The sequence below is a fragment of the Salmo salar genome, chromosome 13, assembly GCF_965601325.2.
Source record: "Salmo salar chromosome 13, fSalSal1, whole genome shotgun sequence".
Taxonomy (NCBI): Eukaryota; Metazoa; Chordata; class Actinopteri; order Salmoniformes; family Salmonidae; genus Salmo; species Salmo salar.
The window spans coordinates 38,162,044-38,177,470 of record NC_138303.1 but is presented as its reverse complement, the minus strand read 5'-3'; the positions used below and the strand labels follow the sequence as shown (position 1 = coordinate 38,177,470).

General features: G+C 40.9%; 1 protein-coding gene across 3 annotated transcripts in view; it reads right to left on the bottom strand.

Moving 5' to 3' along the window:
* Positions 1–15,039, bottom strand: part of LOC106567215 (uncharacterized) — a 30,244-nt gene extending 15,205 nt beyond the window's left edge. For all 3 annotated transcript variants that reach the window (XM_014136242.2, XM_014136239.2, XM_082960053.1), the window contains exons 1-6: positions 14,917–15,039; positions 9,987–10,127; positions 6,930–7,075; positions 6,554–6,767; positions 4,080–5,887; positions 3,762–3,927 (exon numbers count right to left, since the gene is read on the bottom strand). In XM_014136242.2, the coding sequence (XP_013991717.2) occupies positions 3,762–3,927; positions 4,080–5,887; positions 6,554–6,767; positions 6,930–7,075; positions 9,987–10,116 (2,464 nt within the window). In that variant the 5' untranslated portion in view covers positions 10,117–10,127; positions 14,917–15,039. The remainder of the gene's footprint in view (positions 1–3,761; positions 3,928–4,079; positions 5,888–6,553; positions 6,768–6,929; positions 7,076–9,986; positions 10,128–14,916) is intronic.
* Positions 15,040–15,427: the final 388 nt, after the last annotated feature.

The following is a 15,427-nucleotide window of genomic DNA, read 5'->3' as shown; positions in this document are numbered from 1 at the left end:
AATGAAGATGCTTCTGAGGCAGAGAAAAATTGTTGGCTTGTGGGAAGAGTCTGACTTTGGGGAAATGGCAGTTAAAGACAAACTTACAATGCATTTAAACTACCAAATGCCAAAACCTTATTTAGACCCAATCACCGTAAGTTACTACATATAGTCCAGTTTGTAACATTCTCTATGAAATTGGCTTTTAAATTATGTGTGATTCAATGTAGTGAACTTTGAAATTAAAGATGTATGACCATTTCAAATAAATTACAATTCATGAAATGTTGATGACAGTTGTATGATAAACTAAAGAAAATATAAATTTTCATCAACATTTTGACATTTGAATTTTTTACTTTTTGAAAATACTAACATTAATGGACAAAAATACCCCAAACTCTTTAAATGGACGAGTAGATGCAAAACAAAAGTCATTTTGGCCTGTGGTGACTGGCCTTAAGTGATATAGATGAATACCAATGATCATCTTCACTAACTGTCAATATCTTTTCTTACTGATTATCTTCTGCAGCCGCACTGTGCATGGCTTCACTGTCCCATTAAGGTAATTCACCTCTGGAAAACAACACATTGATGCTTCCGTAATTAACAGGGATCCTATGATAGATGTATGTGAAACCCTGAGAGAATCAATGGACAGTGTAAAATTAAATTGAGGTTATCATAAGGGATACTGTATGTATAGATAGACTCCAACCCATATACCAGGGGTACTCAACTACTATTTAAGAAGGTCCAGTCACACAACCCACAGTTGAATCAATGTTGTTTCCATGCCATTTCAATGAAATTACATTGAACCAACATGGAATATACGTTGAATTGACATATGTGCCCAGTGGGACATTTCCTAGGTGGGAAAGGTCCGTATGGATATTGTCACTTATCGACGTAGTAATTAACCCTCACCTCACGACCCATGCAACCCCAAACTGTTCACACCCCTTTTGTTGGCGGAATCAACATTTTGCTATTTATAAGCTCATTTTCTGCAATTCTATACATTTTCCCATGGGGGGGGGGGGGGAATTTGTTTGCAGTTTTCTAGCTAAATTCCTGCAATTTTAATTTTGCTATGTCTTATGTGTGTTCATATGATTCCTGAGGCTCCCATTGGCACATAATCTTGCCATGATAACTACAAGATTTAGATAGCTGGTTAACCTAATTGACCTACCTAGCGAACATGGGCTAGTTGATCAACTGGAATTTTCTGACAGGTTATAAACAGCTCTCTAAGGTCTGTCAGTGAATGACATACAGTAACAAGAGGAAAACTGCCCATGCACTGCCAATTATACTGTTATTCTACTATCCGCCTGTTGAGTATGGCTGCCATTTACTACTGTTATGTGCCACCCACCACAACTACAACATATTATATGATGCAATTGGAAGCCATGAGATTTTTTTCTGTTTAGTGCTGATTAGGGTATCATGCCAAAATGCACTTTTGATCTCAAGGCTTGTGCATTCCAGACAATGCTTAGACAATGCTAATGGCACCACACACCAGGCCCGGCCATGATAAAGTGACTAATGGGGAAGTTGAAACCGGCGAGGGGGCAACATTTTTTTGGGTTCTTGCATTGGAATTAGAGATTGACCGATTATGATTTTATGATACCAATTTCCGATTATTGGAGGACCAAAAAAAGGCCGATACCGATTAATCGGACGATTTTTATATATATATTTGTAACAAATGACATTTACAACAATACTGAATGAACAATGAACACTTTTATTTGAACTTAATATAATACATAAATAAAATCAATTTAGTCTCAAATAAATAATGAAACATGTTCAATTTGGTTTAAATAATGCAGAAACACAGTGTTGGAGAAGAAAGTAAAAGTGCAGTATCTGCGATGTAAAAAAGCTAACGTTTTAAGTTCCTTCCTCAGAACATGAGAACATATGAAAGCTGGTGGTTCCTTTTAACATGAGTCTTCAATATTCCCAGTTAAGAAGTTTTAGGTTGTAGGTATTATAGGACTATTTCTCTCTATACCATTTGTATTTCATATACCTTTTACTATTGGATGTTCTTATAGGCACTTTAGTATTGCCAGCCTAATCTCGGGAGTTGATTGGCTTGAAGTCATAAACAGCGATGTGCATCCAAGCATTGTTAAGAGCTGCTGTTTGAATGAATGCTTACCAGCCTGCTGCTGCCTACCACCGCTCAGTCAGACTGCTCTATCAAATATCAAATCATATACTTAATTATAATATAATAAACACACAGAAATACAAGCCTTTGGTCATTAATATGGTCAAATCCGTAAACTATCATTTCAAAAACAAAACATTTATTCTTTCAGTGAAATACGGAACCGTTCTGTATTTTATGTTACGGGTGGCATCCATAAGTCTAAATATTGCTGTTACATTGCACAACCTTCAATGTTATGTCATAATTATGTACAATTCTGGCAAATTAATTACGGTCTTTGTTAGGAATAAATGGCCTTTCAACAGTTCACAACGAGCCAGGCGGCCCAAACTGCTGCATATACCCTGACTCTGTTGCACAGAACGCAAGAGAACTGACACAATTTCCCTAGTTAATATTGCCTGCTAACATGAATTTCTTTTAACTACATATGCAGATTAAAAAAGATATACTTGTGTACTGATTCTAAGGCATTGATGTTTATGGTTAGGTACATTATTGCAACAATTGTGCTTTTTTCGCGAATGCACTTTTGTTAAATCATCAAGTTGAAGTAGGCACCGCATTGATTATATGCAACGCAGGACAAGCTAGTTAAACTAGTAATATCATCAACCATGTGAAGTTAACTAGTGATTATGTTTAGATTGATTGTTTTTTTATTAGATAAGTTTAATGCTAGCTAGAAACTTACCTTGGCGAATTCTGCTTATATCACGCTACAACACAATAAACACAATTCAAATTCCGAGACTCCGAAATCATTGACTGCTTTTGAAATCTGTACCCGGAGCTACGGGAAGTAGGGGTACTGAGGGTATTGCAGCACCCCCTGAAAAATCTGAATAAAATAAAATTTCTATATTTTTAAATAATAATATTTTTACATTTTTTTCTTCACTAAAGTAGTGTACTGGGCATTTACTAGTCCTGTATTAGCCAACCTATATAGCCGTCTGTAGTGTAGCCCCAAAAAATGTTCTTCTCCTCTCAACCAATGGCAGCGATGACGTGGATGTCGATTAAGGCATGTCGATTAAATGCAGAAGACACATTTCGGTTGAATGCATTCAGTTCCGAAACAGACTACGTACCCCTTTTCCCAATCATTCCCAGTCAATGGTATGGTACGTTATCATAGCTACCCCATATAAGAATATCATCTCTTTTACATAACAATATACTGTATGTAAATAACAATCATTCTTGCCCACTCTAAAATATAAATCTGTCTGTTACCTCTATTACACTAACACAACCAACCTTATATAATACTACCCATAGACATGCAAACGTGAAGCATGCTCATGCTACACTAACCTACCCCAACAATGGAGAGCTGCCGCCATCTTGAGCAACTCAACCCATTTAAGCGAACCCTTTCATGTGCTAATCCGCTTGATAAGCTGCTTACCGGTACACACACAAACTAATGCTGACTCAAAATGGAGCTGTACCCTAAAAAAAGCATTTGAGGGCTCTTGTGTGTGCTACGCTATGCTATAGTACATTTCATACAGTGATAATAAAATATATTATAGTCCTATTCCAGTCCCTTAATGAAACAATGTACCTGATGGAATCTTTTTGGGACGACCTCTCTTCTTCATGCCAGGCTCGTAGATACTGTTGTTGTCTGATAGAGCGCTGTCATTGGTCAGGTCTACTTCCCGAACGGAGTCCAGCTCACTTTCTGTCACATTGTCAGTGAACTGGGCAGCGTCCCCATTCTGCACAGCCTGAGAACACAGACAGACACAAAGAATATAGATGCAGATACATACGCAAGCACACGCAGATAAGAACATAAATGGGACAATACCAACACAATAACTTCCATGCAGGCGTGCAGTGACATACAAGTGTGTGATGCTTTTAGTCTTTCCCCTACCTGTGTGAAGACCTTCTGAGCTTCAAGTGGGGGGCAAGGCAAGGCTAAGAGGGTCAAAACAAGTTTCCTGAAGATGCTGGTTGACCCAGAAGCCTTCAACACAGTGCACCAATGTTGCTCCAGCGAGGTGGCTGCAAAGCCATTTTGGATGCCCGCATCAGATCCATTTTCTCCCTCTTCCCACTCTCCCTCCTCTGCCAGCTGGTACTCCAGGAACTCCTTGTTCAGCTGGCTGATCTCCTCAGGTGAGCTGCAGAGCCCAAGTTTAGCTCCCAGCTCTCCCACCACCTTCCTTGTGACTTTCAGCCTACCCTGGGGGCTCAGTAGCTGGGCCATGCTCCTCAACACGCCGTCACTCAGAGGCAGCCCCTCCGCCACGCTGGCTGTAAGTGCTGTGTAGAAAGACAGAGCCTGTTCCTGTAAAAACTGCAGTGCTTCACTTCCTGACTCTGACGACTCACACAGAAAGTCCTCCACTGCAGCCCCACCTACGTTCAGCTCTGGCCCTGGCAGGTGGAACTTTGTGTTCTTGAGGAGAGAGACGTCACGTTCCTTGAGGAAGCGCACGACGGCTTGAGGACGGAGGAAACTGGAGGCATAGGAGCGCAGGAGGTTGCTGGCTTCCTGTAGGATCTGCACCAGGTCGGCCCGGGCCGAGCCCTCATGGTGGTGCAGTCGCTCCTGGAAGGCACGGAGGGGCTCCAGGGCCTGGTTTAGGAACATAAAGGTAGCCCTGATTTGGGGATCCTGCAGTTGTGTGGAGATCAGTTTGGCCTTCTCATCTATGTCATCCTCTTTGTTACAGGAGCTGAAGTGGGAGATTAGATCTGTCCACATTTCCAACACTTTCCTGGCTAACATGCAGAAGTTAAGGCAGCAGGTGGTGAGGGGAAGGGTAAGGCCATCGATACTGCTTATGCTAGAAAACAGTTCCTTCAGGTTGTCATTCTTGGTGGAGCAGAAGGAGTAGTGGGAGTAGATATCTACAATTAGCTCCTGGGCCTGAGTGGAGAGCTCTACCATCCCAGCATGGCAGGATGCATCAGCCACTCCATACAGCCTACCTAGCACCACCACGTTGGGGTTGAGCTCCCTAAGCTGTGAGCAAATCTGCTCAGAGGCAGCACCGTTACCATCTGTGTAGAGAGCAGCAAGGTTAGCTGCAGGAAGCCCAAACCTCTTCAAGGTCTCCACCAGAGCCGCAGCAGTTTCCTCTCCAGTATTGTCTTCAGCTGGAGACTGCAGGACATCCAACAGCCTGATGCAGTGTCTGGCTGCCTTCACATCAAAATAGCCTACTAGAACTACAGAAGCTACGCCAGCCTCCCCTAGCACCACTCCTCCGTACATGTATATGCAGTAAGGAGTCTTTTGGCAAGTGGACACTATGTCTTCTGGGTACTGTAGTCCCAGGACATACTGACCGTATCTGTTAGACACCTGGTCCCCAGCCGCGGACGGACCAGAGACGCAGTTAACCTGAATGAAGCACAGGACCAACTCACTACAGGGTGGACAGCTGCTGATGCTGCCCTGGCTGCTCTTTCTCGCCTCGGTTCTTACATTGCATCCATTGGCAGCCAGGGTAAGCTTGTGGTGCCTCTTGCACTGCGAGTGACGCTTGAGGTCAACAAGGCCCGAGTGATAGATGTTGAAATTCATGTCACACAGACTGCAGTAGGCATGGAACTCTCCCAGAGTGCTGGGCCCTACCCAGGAGTGCGTCTCCCTCCATATATCTTCATAAACTATACGTTTCCTTAGATACTTCCCTAAAGCTTCTTCATCTGTGTTAGTTTCCAACCCCTCTGTCGGAAAAAGGAAAACACAAACTGATTAACACAAAAATATCAACAATATTCCATCCTGAATATAAGGTCATAAACAGCACAAAGAACATTTCAACTCAGGATTAGAGCCCTGCACGGGCATGAATTTTAAGCCCGAGCCATACCCGCGACTTTCAGGCCCTGCCTTACCCAGGCTCGAGTGCTTCTGCCAAATTTAAGGCGCATGTGTCCCTGCCTCAAATTAGAGATAACTTCCATCATTAGTATCCATTAGCTGCTTGTCTGTGTCTGTTCCTCGCTCTCTGCGTGTGTGTATCCATAGCAACGGCTCCGCCTTGGGCTGCTCAATGACAAGACTTTTAGCTATTAGCTAGCTACATTTCGTCACTCTAAACTCTGACAAAACTCAATGAACATGACTATTTTCTGTGAAATAATCTCTCCTGTTGACTCTGACAATAATCTTGTCGTCTTATATTTGACCTGGTTGAAGCACTTCTGACACTGTGTTATGATCTTAGTAAGATATGACTGCAGAGCACGAGCAAATGGCTTAGCTTCAAAATGTAAGTGATCTTATTGACGAAAAACAGGCCCTACCCGGCCCTAACCGATGTATAGTTTCAGGGGGCCGTCGGACTCGTGGAGCAGAGCACTACTCAGGATAAGTGATAGAATGGATACCTGATTGACTGGGGTTGCGGCTGGCAGACTTGCGGCCAAGTCCCTGGGGGGAGCGGAGGGGGGGTCTGGCAGGCTGGATCTCCTGGCCCTGGCGAGCCTCCACAGGGTTATACACCTGCCCAACCAGGTTAGCCTGGAAAAACCTCTTGAACCACTTCAGGAATACGAAGTTGGGCTGGAACCTTCCGTTCATCAGCTCCTCCACTGGAACAATCTAAAGGGGAGGGATTTAGAACAATAAGCAAATACCACAGGGAAGCAAAGGGCAAATCCCTACCAACCCTCTGCCCAGCGATAAAATATTAACGTACAATCAAAAAAATATCCTTGATTTACAGTTAATGTGATGGATAAGAAAGTATGGGTGTAGTCTAACCTTGGTGACACCAGTCTTTCGGAAGCCAGCTTGAAGCAGATTGTAGTTGTGGATGAAGTCTGGTGTGTCCTGGGCCTGGAATTTCACTGTGCTCATGTCAATGCACCCAGGGAAGAGCCAGTCCATCAGCTGGCAGTAGCAGGAACCTGCACACCACACACACAATAGAAGTCTAAGACTATCTAGTAACACGGGAGAGCAGGACAGAATAGCCAATAGTGAAACATGCGTTCAAATGTTATTGGTCACATGCACATGTTTAGCAGATGCTATTGCAGGTGTAGCGAAACGCTTGTGTTTCATCAGTCCATAGAGAGAAAAATACCTGCCCAATAAGTGTCAGGAGTCTACATTTCACAATTGTACAGTACCAGTCAAAAGTTTGGACACAACTACTCATTCAAGGGTTTTTCTTTATCATTACTATTTTCTACATTGTAGAATAATAGTGAAGACATCAAAACTATGAACTAACACATGTAGTAACCAAAAAAGTATTAATTAAATCAAAATATATTTTATATTTCAGATTCTTCAAAGTAGCCACCCTTTGCCTTGATGACAGCTTTGCATACTCTTGGCATTCTCTCAACCAGCTTCATGAGGAATGCTTTGAAGGAGTTCCCACATATGCTGAGCACTTGTTGGCTGCTTTTTCTTCACTCTGCGGTCCAACTCATCCCAAACCATATCAATTGGTTTGAGGTCGGGTGATTGTGGAGGCCAGGTCATCTGATGCAGCACTCCATCACTCTCTTTCTTGGTAAAATAGCCCTTGCACAGCGTGGAGGTGTGTTTTGGGTCATGGGATGGCGTATCGCTGCAGAATACTGTGGCAGCCATGCTGGTTAAGTGTGCCTTGAATTCTAAATAAATCACTGATTTGTCACTAGCAAAGCATCCCCACACCATCACACCTCCTCCACCATGCTTCACGTGGGAACCACACATGCGGAGATCATCCGTTCACCTACTCTGCATCTCACAAAGACACAGCGGTTGGAACCAAAAATCTCACATTGGGACTCATAAGACCAAAGTACAGATTTACACCGGTCTAATGTCCATTGCTCGCGTTTCTTGGCCCAAGCTAGTCTCTTCTTCTTATTGATGTCCTTAAGTAGTGGTTTCTTGCAGCAATTCGACCATGAAGGCCTGATTCATGCAGTCTCCTCTGAACAGTTGATGTTGAGATGTGTCTGTTACTTGAACTCTGTGAAGAATTTATTTGGGCTGCAATCTGAGGTGCAGTTAACTCTAATGAACTTATCCTCTGCAGCAGAGGTAACTCTGGGTCTTGCTGTGGCGGTCCTCATGAGAGCCAGTTTCATCATAGCACTTGAAGTTTTTTGCGACTGCACTTGAAGAAACTTTCCAAGTTCTTGACATTTTCCAGATTGACTAACCTTCATGCCTTAAAGTAATGATGGTATGTTATTTCTCTTTGCTTATTTGAGCTTTTCTTGCCATAATATGGATTTACACATTCCTGCGTCTATCTCCCGAATCATTCATACCAACGTGACGTGTGTTAAGTTTTCTGTGATGGTGAATAAAAAGATGGCTACAGTTCAACACAAAATGTTGTCAGATACATACAGTATGTTCTGGTAATATCTGAGCTGGCTAGCCAGCTAGATAGCTAACTAGCTAACAAGCTAGAAAACTAACCAAAATATTTTCTAGAAAGTTGCTTTTAGTTGCCTGGCTTGTTAGTGAAATATCCTAATCACATTTTTAATCGAATCGGGTTTTTTGGCATGTAACATTGCTATTTGGACCCAGCTGCTGCGATGTCATGTGCCATTTATGTGTTTATACTTTTTCATAATGACAAGGACATGTTTGACGTCAGACAACAACAATAGAATGTTCATGATTTAATGTGTGGCAAAGCATACACAAAAAACAAAGACAAATACAATTTATTTTCAAAATAACAGAATAGTATATTTTGAGTTTAATTATGTTACTGGTCTGTGCAGCATATAGGCTACATGGCTGCGCCATGCAAATCAAATCAATAGTTCTTATTTTGTTCATTAAACAGACAAGACACACTTACATTCATTCCCCTGTTCTGATCACAGTCAACCCACATATATTTTATAGTAAGAATTAATATAATAGATTATAACAGAATAAAATATCAATAATATCTTTCACACACAAATTGAGTGTCACAGAACGTGTGGAACCGCTGTCATATAACAAAAAAACGTGTATTTTAAAACAGAGCCCATGTCCTATTTTTTTGCTGCAGAACTATTAAAATCTTCTCTTTCTGATCATGTAAAGAAACTGAAATTTCAGAAAGTAGCTTTTTTGATCCACGTTGGATGTGATCACACCATTGCGCAATTTCTCTCCATTCAAACTCCCCACCAGTTATTCTGTCTGAAGACAGATAGGTTTCTAACTTAAACTACAAATCGCTAGGAGCCTAGGGATATTAACCCATCATTTATTAGCTAAATATAAGGGCCTTTAAATATTTGCCTGTCAAAGTCAAGAAAGAATTTGTGAAATGACAGTTTGCGTTCCACCAGGCTAAATGCCAAAGCATTTGTGACAGTAGACAAGAACAGCTCAAGGAAATAACTAGATACATTTAAATGGAGAGAATAAATGCATTAAAAGCATATCTGTGAAGGTTTGTGATTGACAAGGACAAGTTTTATGTCTGACAAAAACGACGAAAAGTGACATGTATACTGAGAAGTTAGCAGGACTTTTAAATACATTTCCGCAATCATGACTAGGCCGGTTGGCGGAAATAAAAGTACAGGTTCTTTTGCTGGCAATACCTTTCAGATATAAATATATATAATATATAATATATATATATGTGGCTCAGTTGGTAGAGCATGGTGTTTGCAACGCCAGGGTTGTGGGTTCGATTCCCACGGGGGACCAGTACTAAAAAGAAAATGTATGAAATGTATGCATTCACTACTGTAAGTCGCTTTGTATAAGAGCGTCTGCTAAATGACTAAAATGTAAAGAAAAGGTTGGCAAAATGTCTTGTTTGGAAAAGTGGTACTAGTGAGACCGTACCTGAACATATCTGCTCTACCCTGGTGAATTTGATGTCCAGGATCTTATTGAGCCAGTCCAGCACCTCAAAACGGCTGCATTTTTCTGCAGTGGCATCTGGGGTCTGATCCGGGTCCACATATGTCGCCATTTTTTTGTTACCTAGAAAATGACACAACACAAAGAAGTTTCACATGGACATTATAGCATTTCTTTTAAATCAAACATTTGCACCTGTGTGTAATCATTTAAATATAAGTGCTGGTATAAGATATTATACACCAACAACTAAATAACAATCCTATATTCAAGCCTATATTTCCTTGTGTCAAATTTGTAATAACCAGTGTCACATTTTTATTTCTTGACAATAGTAAATCTGTAATCTGAAGCCTTAACAGTCCCCAATCAGGTAAAAAGAAGATGGGGACCAGTATTTCATAGGAAGGGAGACAGCTCTATGTCTAGCCTTCATTTCTCAGAACAAGAATAGACTGACGAGTTTCCGAAGAAAGTTATTTGTTTCTGGCCATTTTGAGCCTGTAATCGAACCCACAAATGCTGATGCTCCAGATACTCAACTAGTCTAAAGAAGGACAGATTTATTGCTTCTTTAATCAGAACAACAGTTTTCTGCTGTGCTAACTTAATTGCAAAAGGGTTTTCTAATGATCAATTAACCTTTTAAAATTGTAGAGTAAATGGCTGTTAGTCGGCTAGTGACAGTGACCAAGTTCAGGGCAGGGTACTGGGTGGAGGCCGGCTAGTGATGGCTATTTCACAGTCTGATGGCCTTGATATAGAAGCTGTTTTTCAGACTCTCGGTCCCAGCTTGTACTGACCTCGCCTTCTGGACGATAGCGGGGTAAACAGGCTGGGGCTTGGGTGGTTGATGTCCTTGATATTTTCTACATTTTAGAATAATAGTGAAGACATCAAAACTATGAAATAACACATATAGAATCATGTAATAACCAAAAAAGTGTTAAACATATCAAAATATATTTGAGTTTTGAGATTCTTCAAATAGCCACCCTTTGCCTTGATGACAGCTTTGCACACTCTTGACATTCTCTCAACCAGCTTCACCTGGAATACTTTTCCAACAGTCTTGAAGGAGTTCCCACATATGCTGAGCACTTGTTGGCTGCTTTTCCTTCACTCTGCGGTCCGACTCATCCCAAACCATCTCAATTTGGTTGAGGTCGGGGAATTGTGGAGGCCAGGTCATCTGATGCAGCACTCCATCACTCTCCGTCTTGGTAAAATTGCCCTTACACAGCCTAGTGGTGTGTTGGGTCATTGCCCTGTTGAAAAACAAATGATAGTCCCACTAAGCCCAAACCAGATGGGATGGCCTATTGCTGCAGAATGCTGTGTTAGCCATGCTGGTTAAGTGTGCCTTGAATTCCAAATAAATCACAGACAATGTCAACAGCAAAGCACCCCCACACCATAACACCTCCTCCTCCATGCTTTATGGTGGGAAATACACATGCTGAGATCATCCGTGAATTTATCCTCTGCAGCAGAGGTAACTCTGGGATGAAGAAGGAAAGAAATTCCACAAATAAACTTTTAAGACGGCACACCTGTTAATTGAAATGCATTCCAGGTGACTACCTCATGAAGCTGGTTGAGAGAATGCCAAGGCAAAGGGTGGCTATTTGAAGAATCTCAAATATAAAATATATTTTGATTTGTTTGACATATTTTTGGTTATTACATGATTCCATATGTGTTAATTTCAGAGTTTTGATGTCTTCACTATTATTCTACAATGTAGAAAATAGTCAAAAATAAAGAAAAACCCTTGAATGAGTAGGTGTTTCAAAACTTTTGACTGGTAGTACACTTCCACCTTTCTACCCAGAGAGTTCTTTATTCCTATCTGCACGGTGTACTGAGAACCCAGCTGGCTGTACGGACAGGGACAGTATATCTGGAGAGAGCCATGATTCTGTGAAACAGAGTATGTTACAGTCCCTGATGTCCCTCTGAAAGGAGATCATTGCCCAGAGCTTGTCTACTTTTTTGTCCAGAGACTGAACATTTGTGATTAATATACTCGCAAGTGTTGGATGGTGTGCACGCCTCCTGAGTCTGACAAGAAGTCCACTCCGAATACCTCTCCTCCTACAGTGGCATCTTGGAGCAGCCTCGGGGATAAGTTAAATTGCCTTGTGGGGTACGAACAAAGGATCCAGTTCGGGAAAGTCATATTTCTGGTCTGAATGCTGATAAGTTAATGCTGCTCTGATATCCAAAAATTATTTCCGGCTGTATGCAAAAAACGTCTGGGCTAAATGATGTAAGAAATAACACAAAACAAATTACAAAATACTGCAAAGTTGCTTAGGAGCCAGAAACAGAGCTACCATGTCTATCAGCGCTATCTTGTCATGTAAATAGACAATAAAGTGTATTGTATCATAAAATATAAATGTATTATGCAAATATAAATAAATATTGACATTCGTCATATATTTACTATCTTTTCTAACAAAATGTTCACCTTACAGAGTGGAAATGTGGAGCCTAAATTAGCTATTGCTCTGTGTGATTGCGATTGAGCTAACATAATGTTAAACACTTGAAGAGGATTTTAACTTGTATATCAAACTTATTTAGACATTTAGAAATTGAATTAACTTTCTCTATAATTTAGCCCACCAGGGTGGAAATGTATGAGTGAGACAAACAGACTAACATCATGAAACATGTCTATCCTCCTGGGACCCAGCAATTCATTTTTGTCCTCTCTAGTGGACATCAGTTCTTGGTCCGTATCTCTGAGGCCCTACAAGCGTATTAAGTCCTGTTGTCCCTTTGTGAGGACATTCTGGGCATTTCAATTATATCACATGTTGGGGGTGTGACTTTGACAACTTTATCTTCCTGGTTCTTTAAAAAATGGCGGACATTACAATTTTCACATTTTATGAACATTTTAAAGGAGTGGGTGTAATTACTAATTATCCTTTTTGTGAGTATGATATTCAAATGACTTATAGCAAGTGAATATCTCAGGAATAGTTAAGTGAGTTTTCAGGACTGTGTAGATGCCTTGACTATGTTTTTCAGCGACTGTACCCATTGACTGTAATGTTTTTTTCCCTCTTCATATTTACGTCCTAATGACTACTACAGAGGACAATTTTGCAGATACAATAAAAGACAAATAACAAAAATGTAAAAAATATATAATCTTGGTAATGTGTTTTTTCACCATAAACACTTTTGAGAAAAAAAATGTAAATCCCAAACTTTTCGGGTCTCAGGAGAATACATTTACTTAGCCTTGCTCCGTTGTTTTACCACCCCAAATATTATGACACTTCCTGAATGTGATGTCATTCTAGGGAGGGGCTGATTTTTGAAAGGGGAATTTACTACAACCTATCAGGGTGGAAAGTGAAATCAGGGAAACACAGAAAATCTTAATACAATAATCATGAAAAAACTTTTTTAAGAGAAATGTAAGTAGGATTATAAAATAATCAAGAAAGATTTTAAATAATGTATTATTTAATGTCTTATAGGTCTCATAGAAGTTGATGAATAGCACCCTGGAATATGACAAAAACGACTACATCTACTAAAATCAAATCCATATCTTTGTGTTTTTATGGTAAATGCCACCTAACTTTTTATTTAAAGCCCTTTGGAATGTACATTTTACACTAAATAAGCGATGATATTTTCTGGGTACAGAAAAGTGTAGGAATTAGCCTACCCATCCCATTATTAAACCAACCCCGGTCCCCTTCAGGGGGGCAGCATGGGGTATTGGGGTAGAAAACCGACCAATGGATGAGGTCGCTCAATCTTTTGTTCTACAGAGAAAGGACTGATTTACTTTTTGCTGTTGTGTGGCAATAGTCAAAGGACAGTTCTTCGTCAAATCAATTCTACTATTTTACACAACTTATTTCAGTAATATTAGGCTATCCTTCATAAAGGCCCACTGGTACTACAATATACAACAGACCGGGTTCATCATAAGACTGAAGGACTCAGAAAAGGGAAACTGCTATGATAATGCAACGGGTCGTTCATTAGGTGTAGTTGTTGTAGAAGTATATGGGTGTTACATAGGCAAAGTCAAATCATCGAATCCATGCCTGAGAATATTGCTGCCAAAGGCGTTTGCAAAATGTGCAAACCACATTGCTTTCCCTTTCTCCGTCAGTTCCGACACCCTGTCTTATTTTCTCCTCGTTTTCTCCTCCCCTTTTCCAAAGTGTATGAAGAAATCTCGCGGGGTAATTTTTGCCGCGAATGTTCCGTACAAAGAACAGCAGAGCAGTCAGTCTTTCCTCTATCTTTTCTCCGATACAGGTTAGGTCAAATGTTGCATGTTCTGGCAGTGTGACAGTTGTAGTAGGCCAACCACAAAGTAAACTAAAAGTATCTTGACTTGAAGCCGGCATCTATCCCGTGTTGTACATTGTAACAAATTGCCTGACATGCACACCGGAGTTCAGGATATGGTTATTCTGTTGTCTAGCCTTTATTGTCAATAAAGCTGTTGCCTTTGTACTGGTGGGTAATCCAAGATATCACGACACTATAGGCTACTGAAGATGTTGTTAACAAACAACATTGCTCACCTAATCTTGTTATTCAGCATTGCCAACTCTAATGTCCCCAAACTGATAAATACCTTAGATTGATTATAAAAGACAGGGAGCATCATGTCTACTGACATTGTTTGATCAAATACAATACCGTAACAGAGGAGTAAGCATGCCGGCTCCTAAACTGTAGCCTTGTCTTTTGTGTCAACCAGTCTTTGTGCTTTTGTGCATTAGGCTCCATGTAGTTGTTGACCACTACACAATGTAGGCTATACAAAATAAACGGATAGTCATAGCTTCGCCATGCTTCTCCTGGTGCACGATGGAGAATGATAACCAGTGGCTTTAAATATGAATCAAGGGTCACCTACCTTCGTTGTCCCTTCCTCCGGGTACACTCTGCCACCCGGTTTGAGAACCACAGGCTTCTTTCTCGATACTCTCCAATGACGTCTCTCCAACCTGGCTATTCTTGTTCGGGATTGGCGGACTGTACGAAAAGGGTACGTCCCATTGCTATACATACAATGGTAGCGGTAGAGTAAGAAAAATAGCACGGCCCAGATGTTGAAATTGTGTAAGATTATACAATTATCTTTTATTCGCATTTCGAATATGGCGATAGCTCGACGATTTATGGAAACACACAAACGTTTGTGTGTAATGTCCCGTTGGCAACCTCGGTTGATCGTCTCGAACTTTATGGGCAGTATTGGGGCCAGGAGTTCTTCACCAAGTTGGCCGACTGAGTTCGACTGAAAAACCTCCTGAACATATGAATATCACCAAACCGAAGGCCAACATATAGCCTAACATTAGACCAGACAACCACCAAATTAAACAGACTAATTGAATTGAAGCCATTTTTTAAGTTTAAAACAC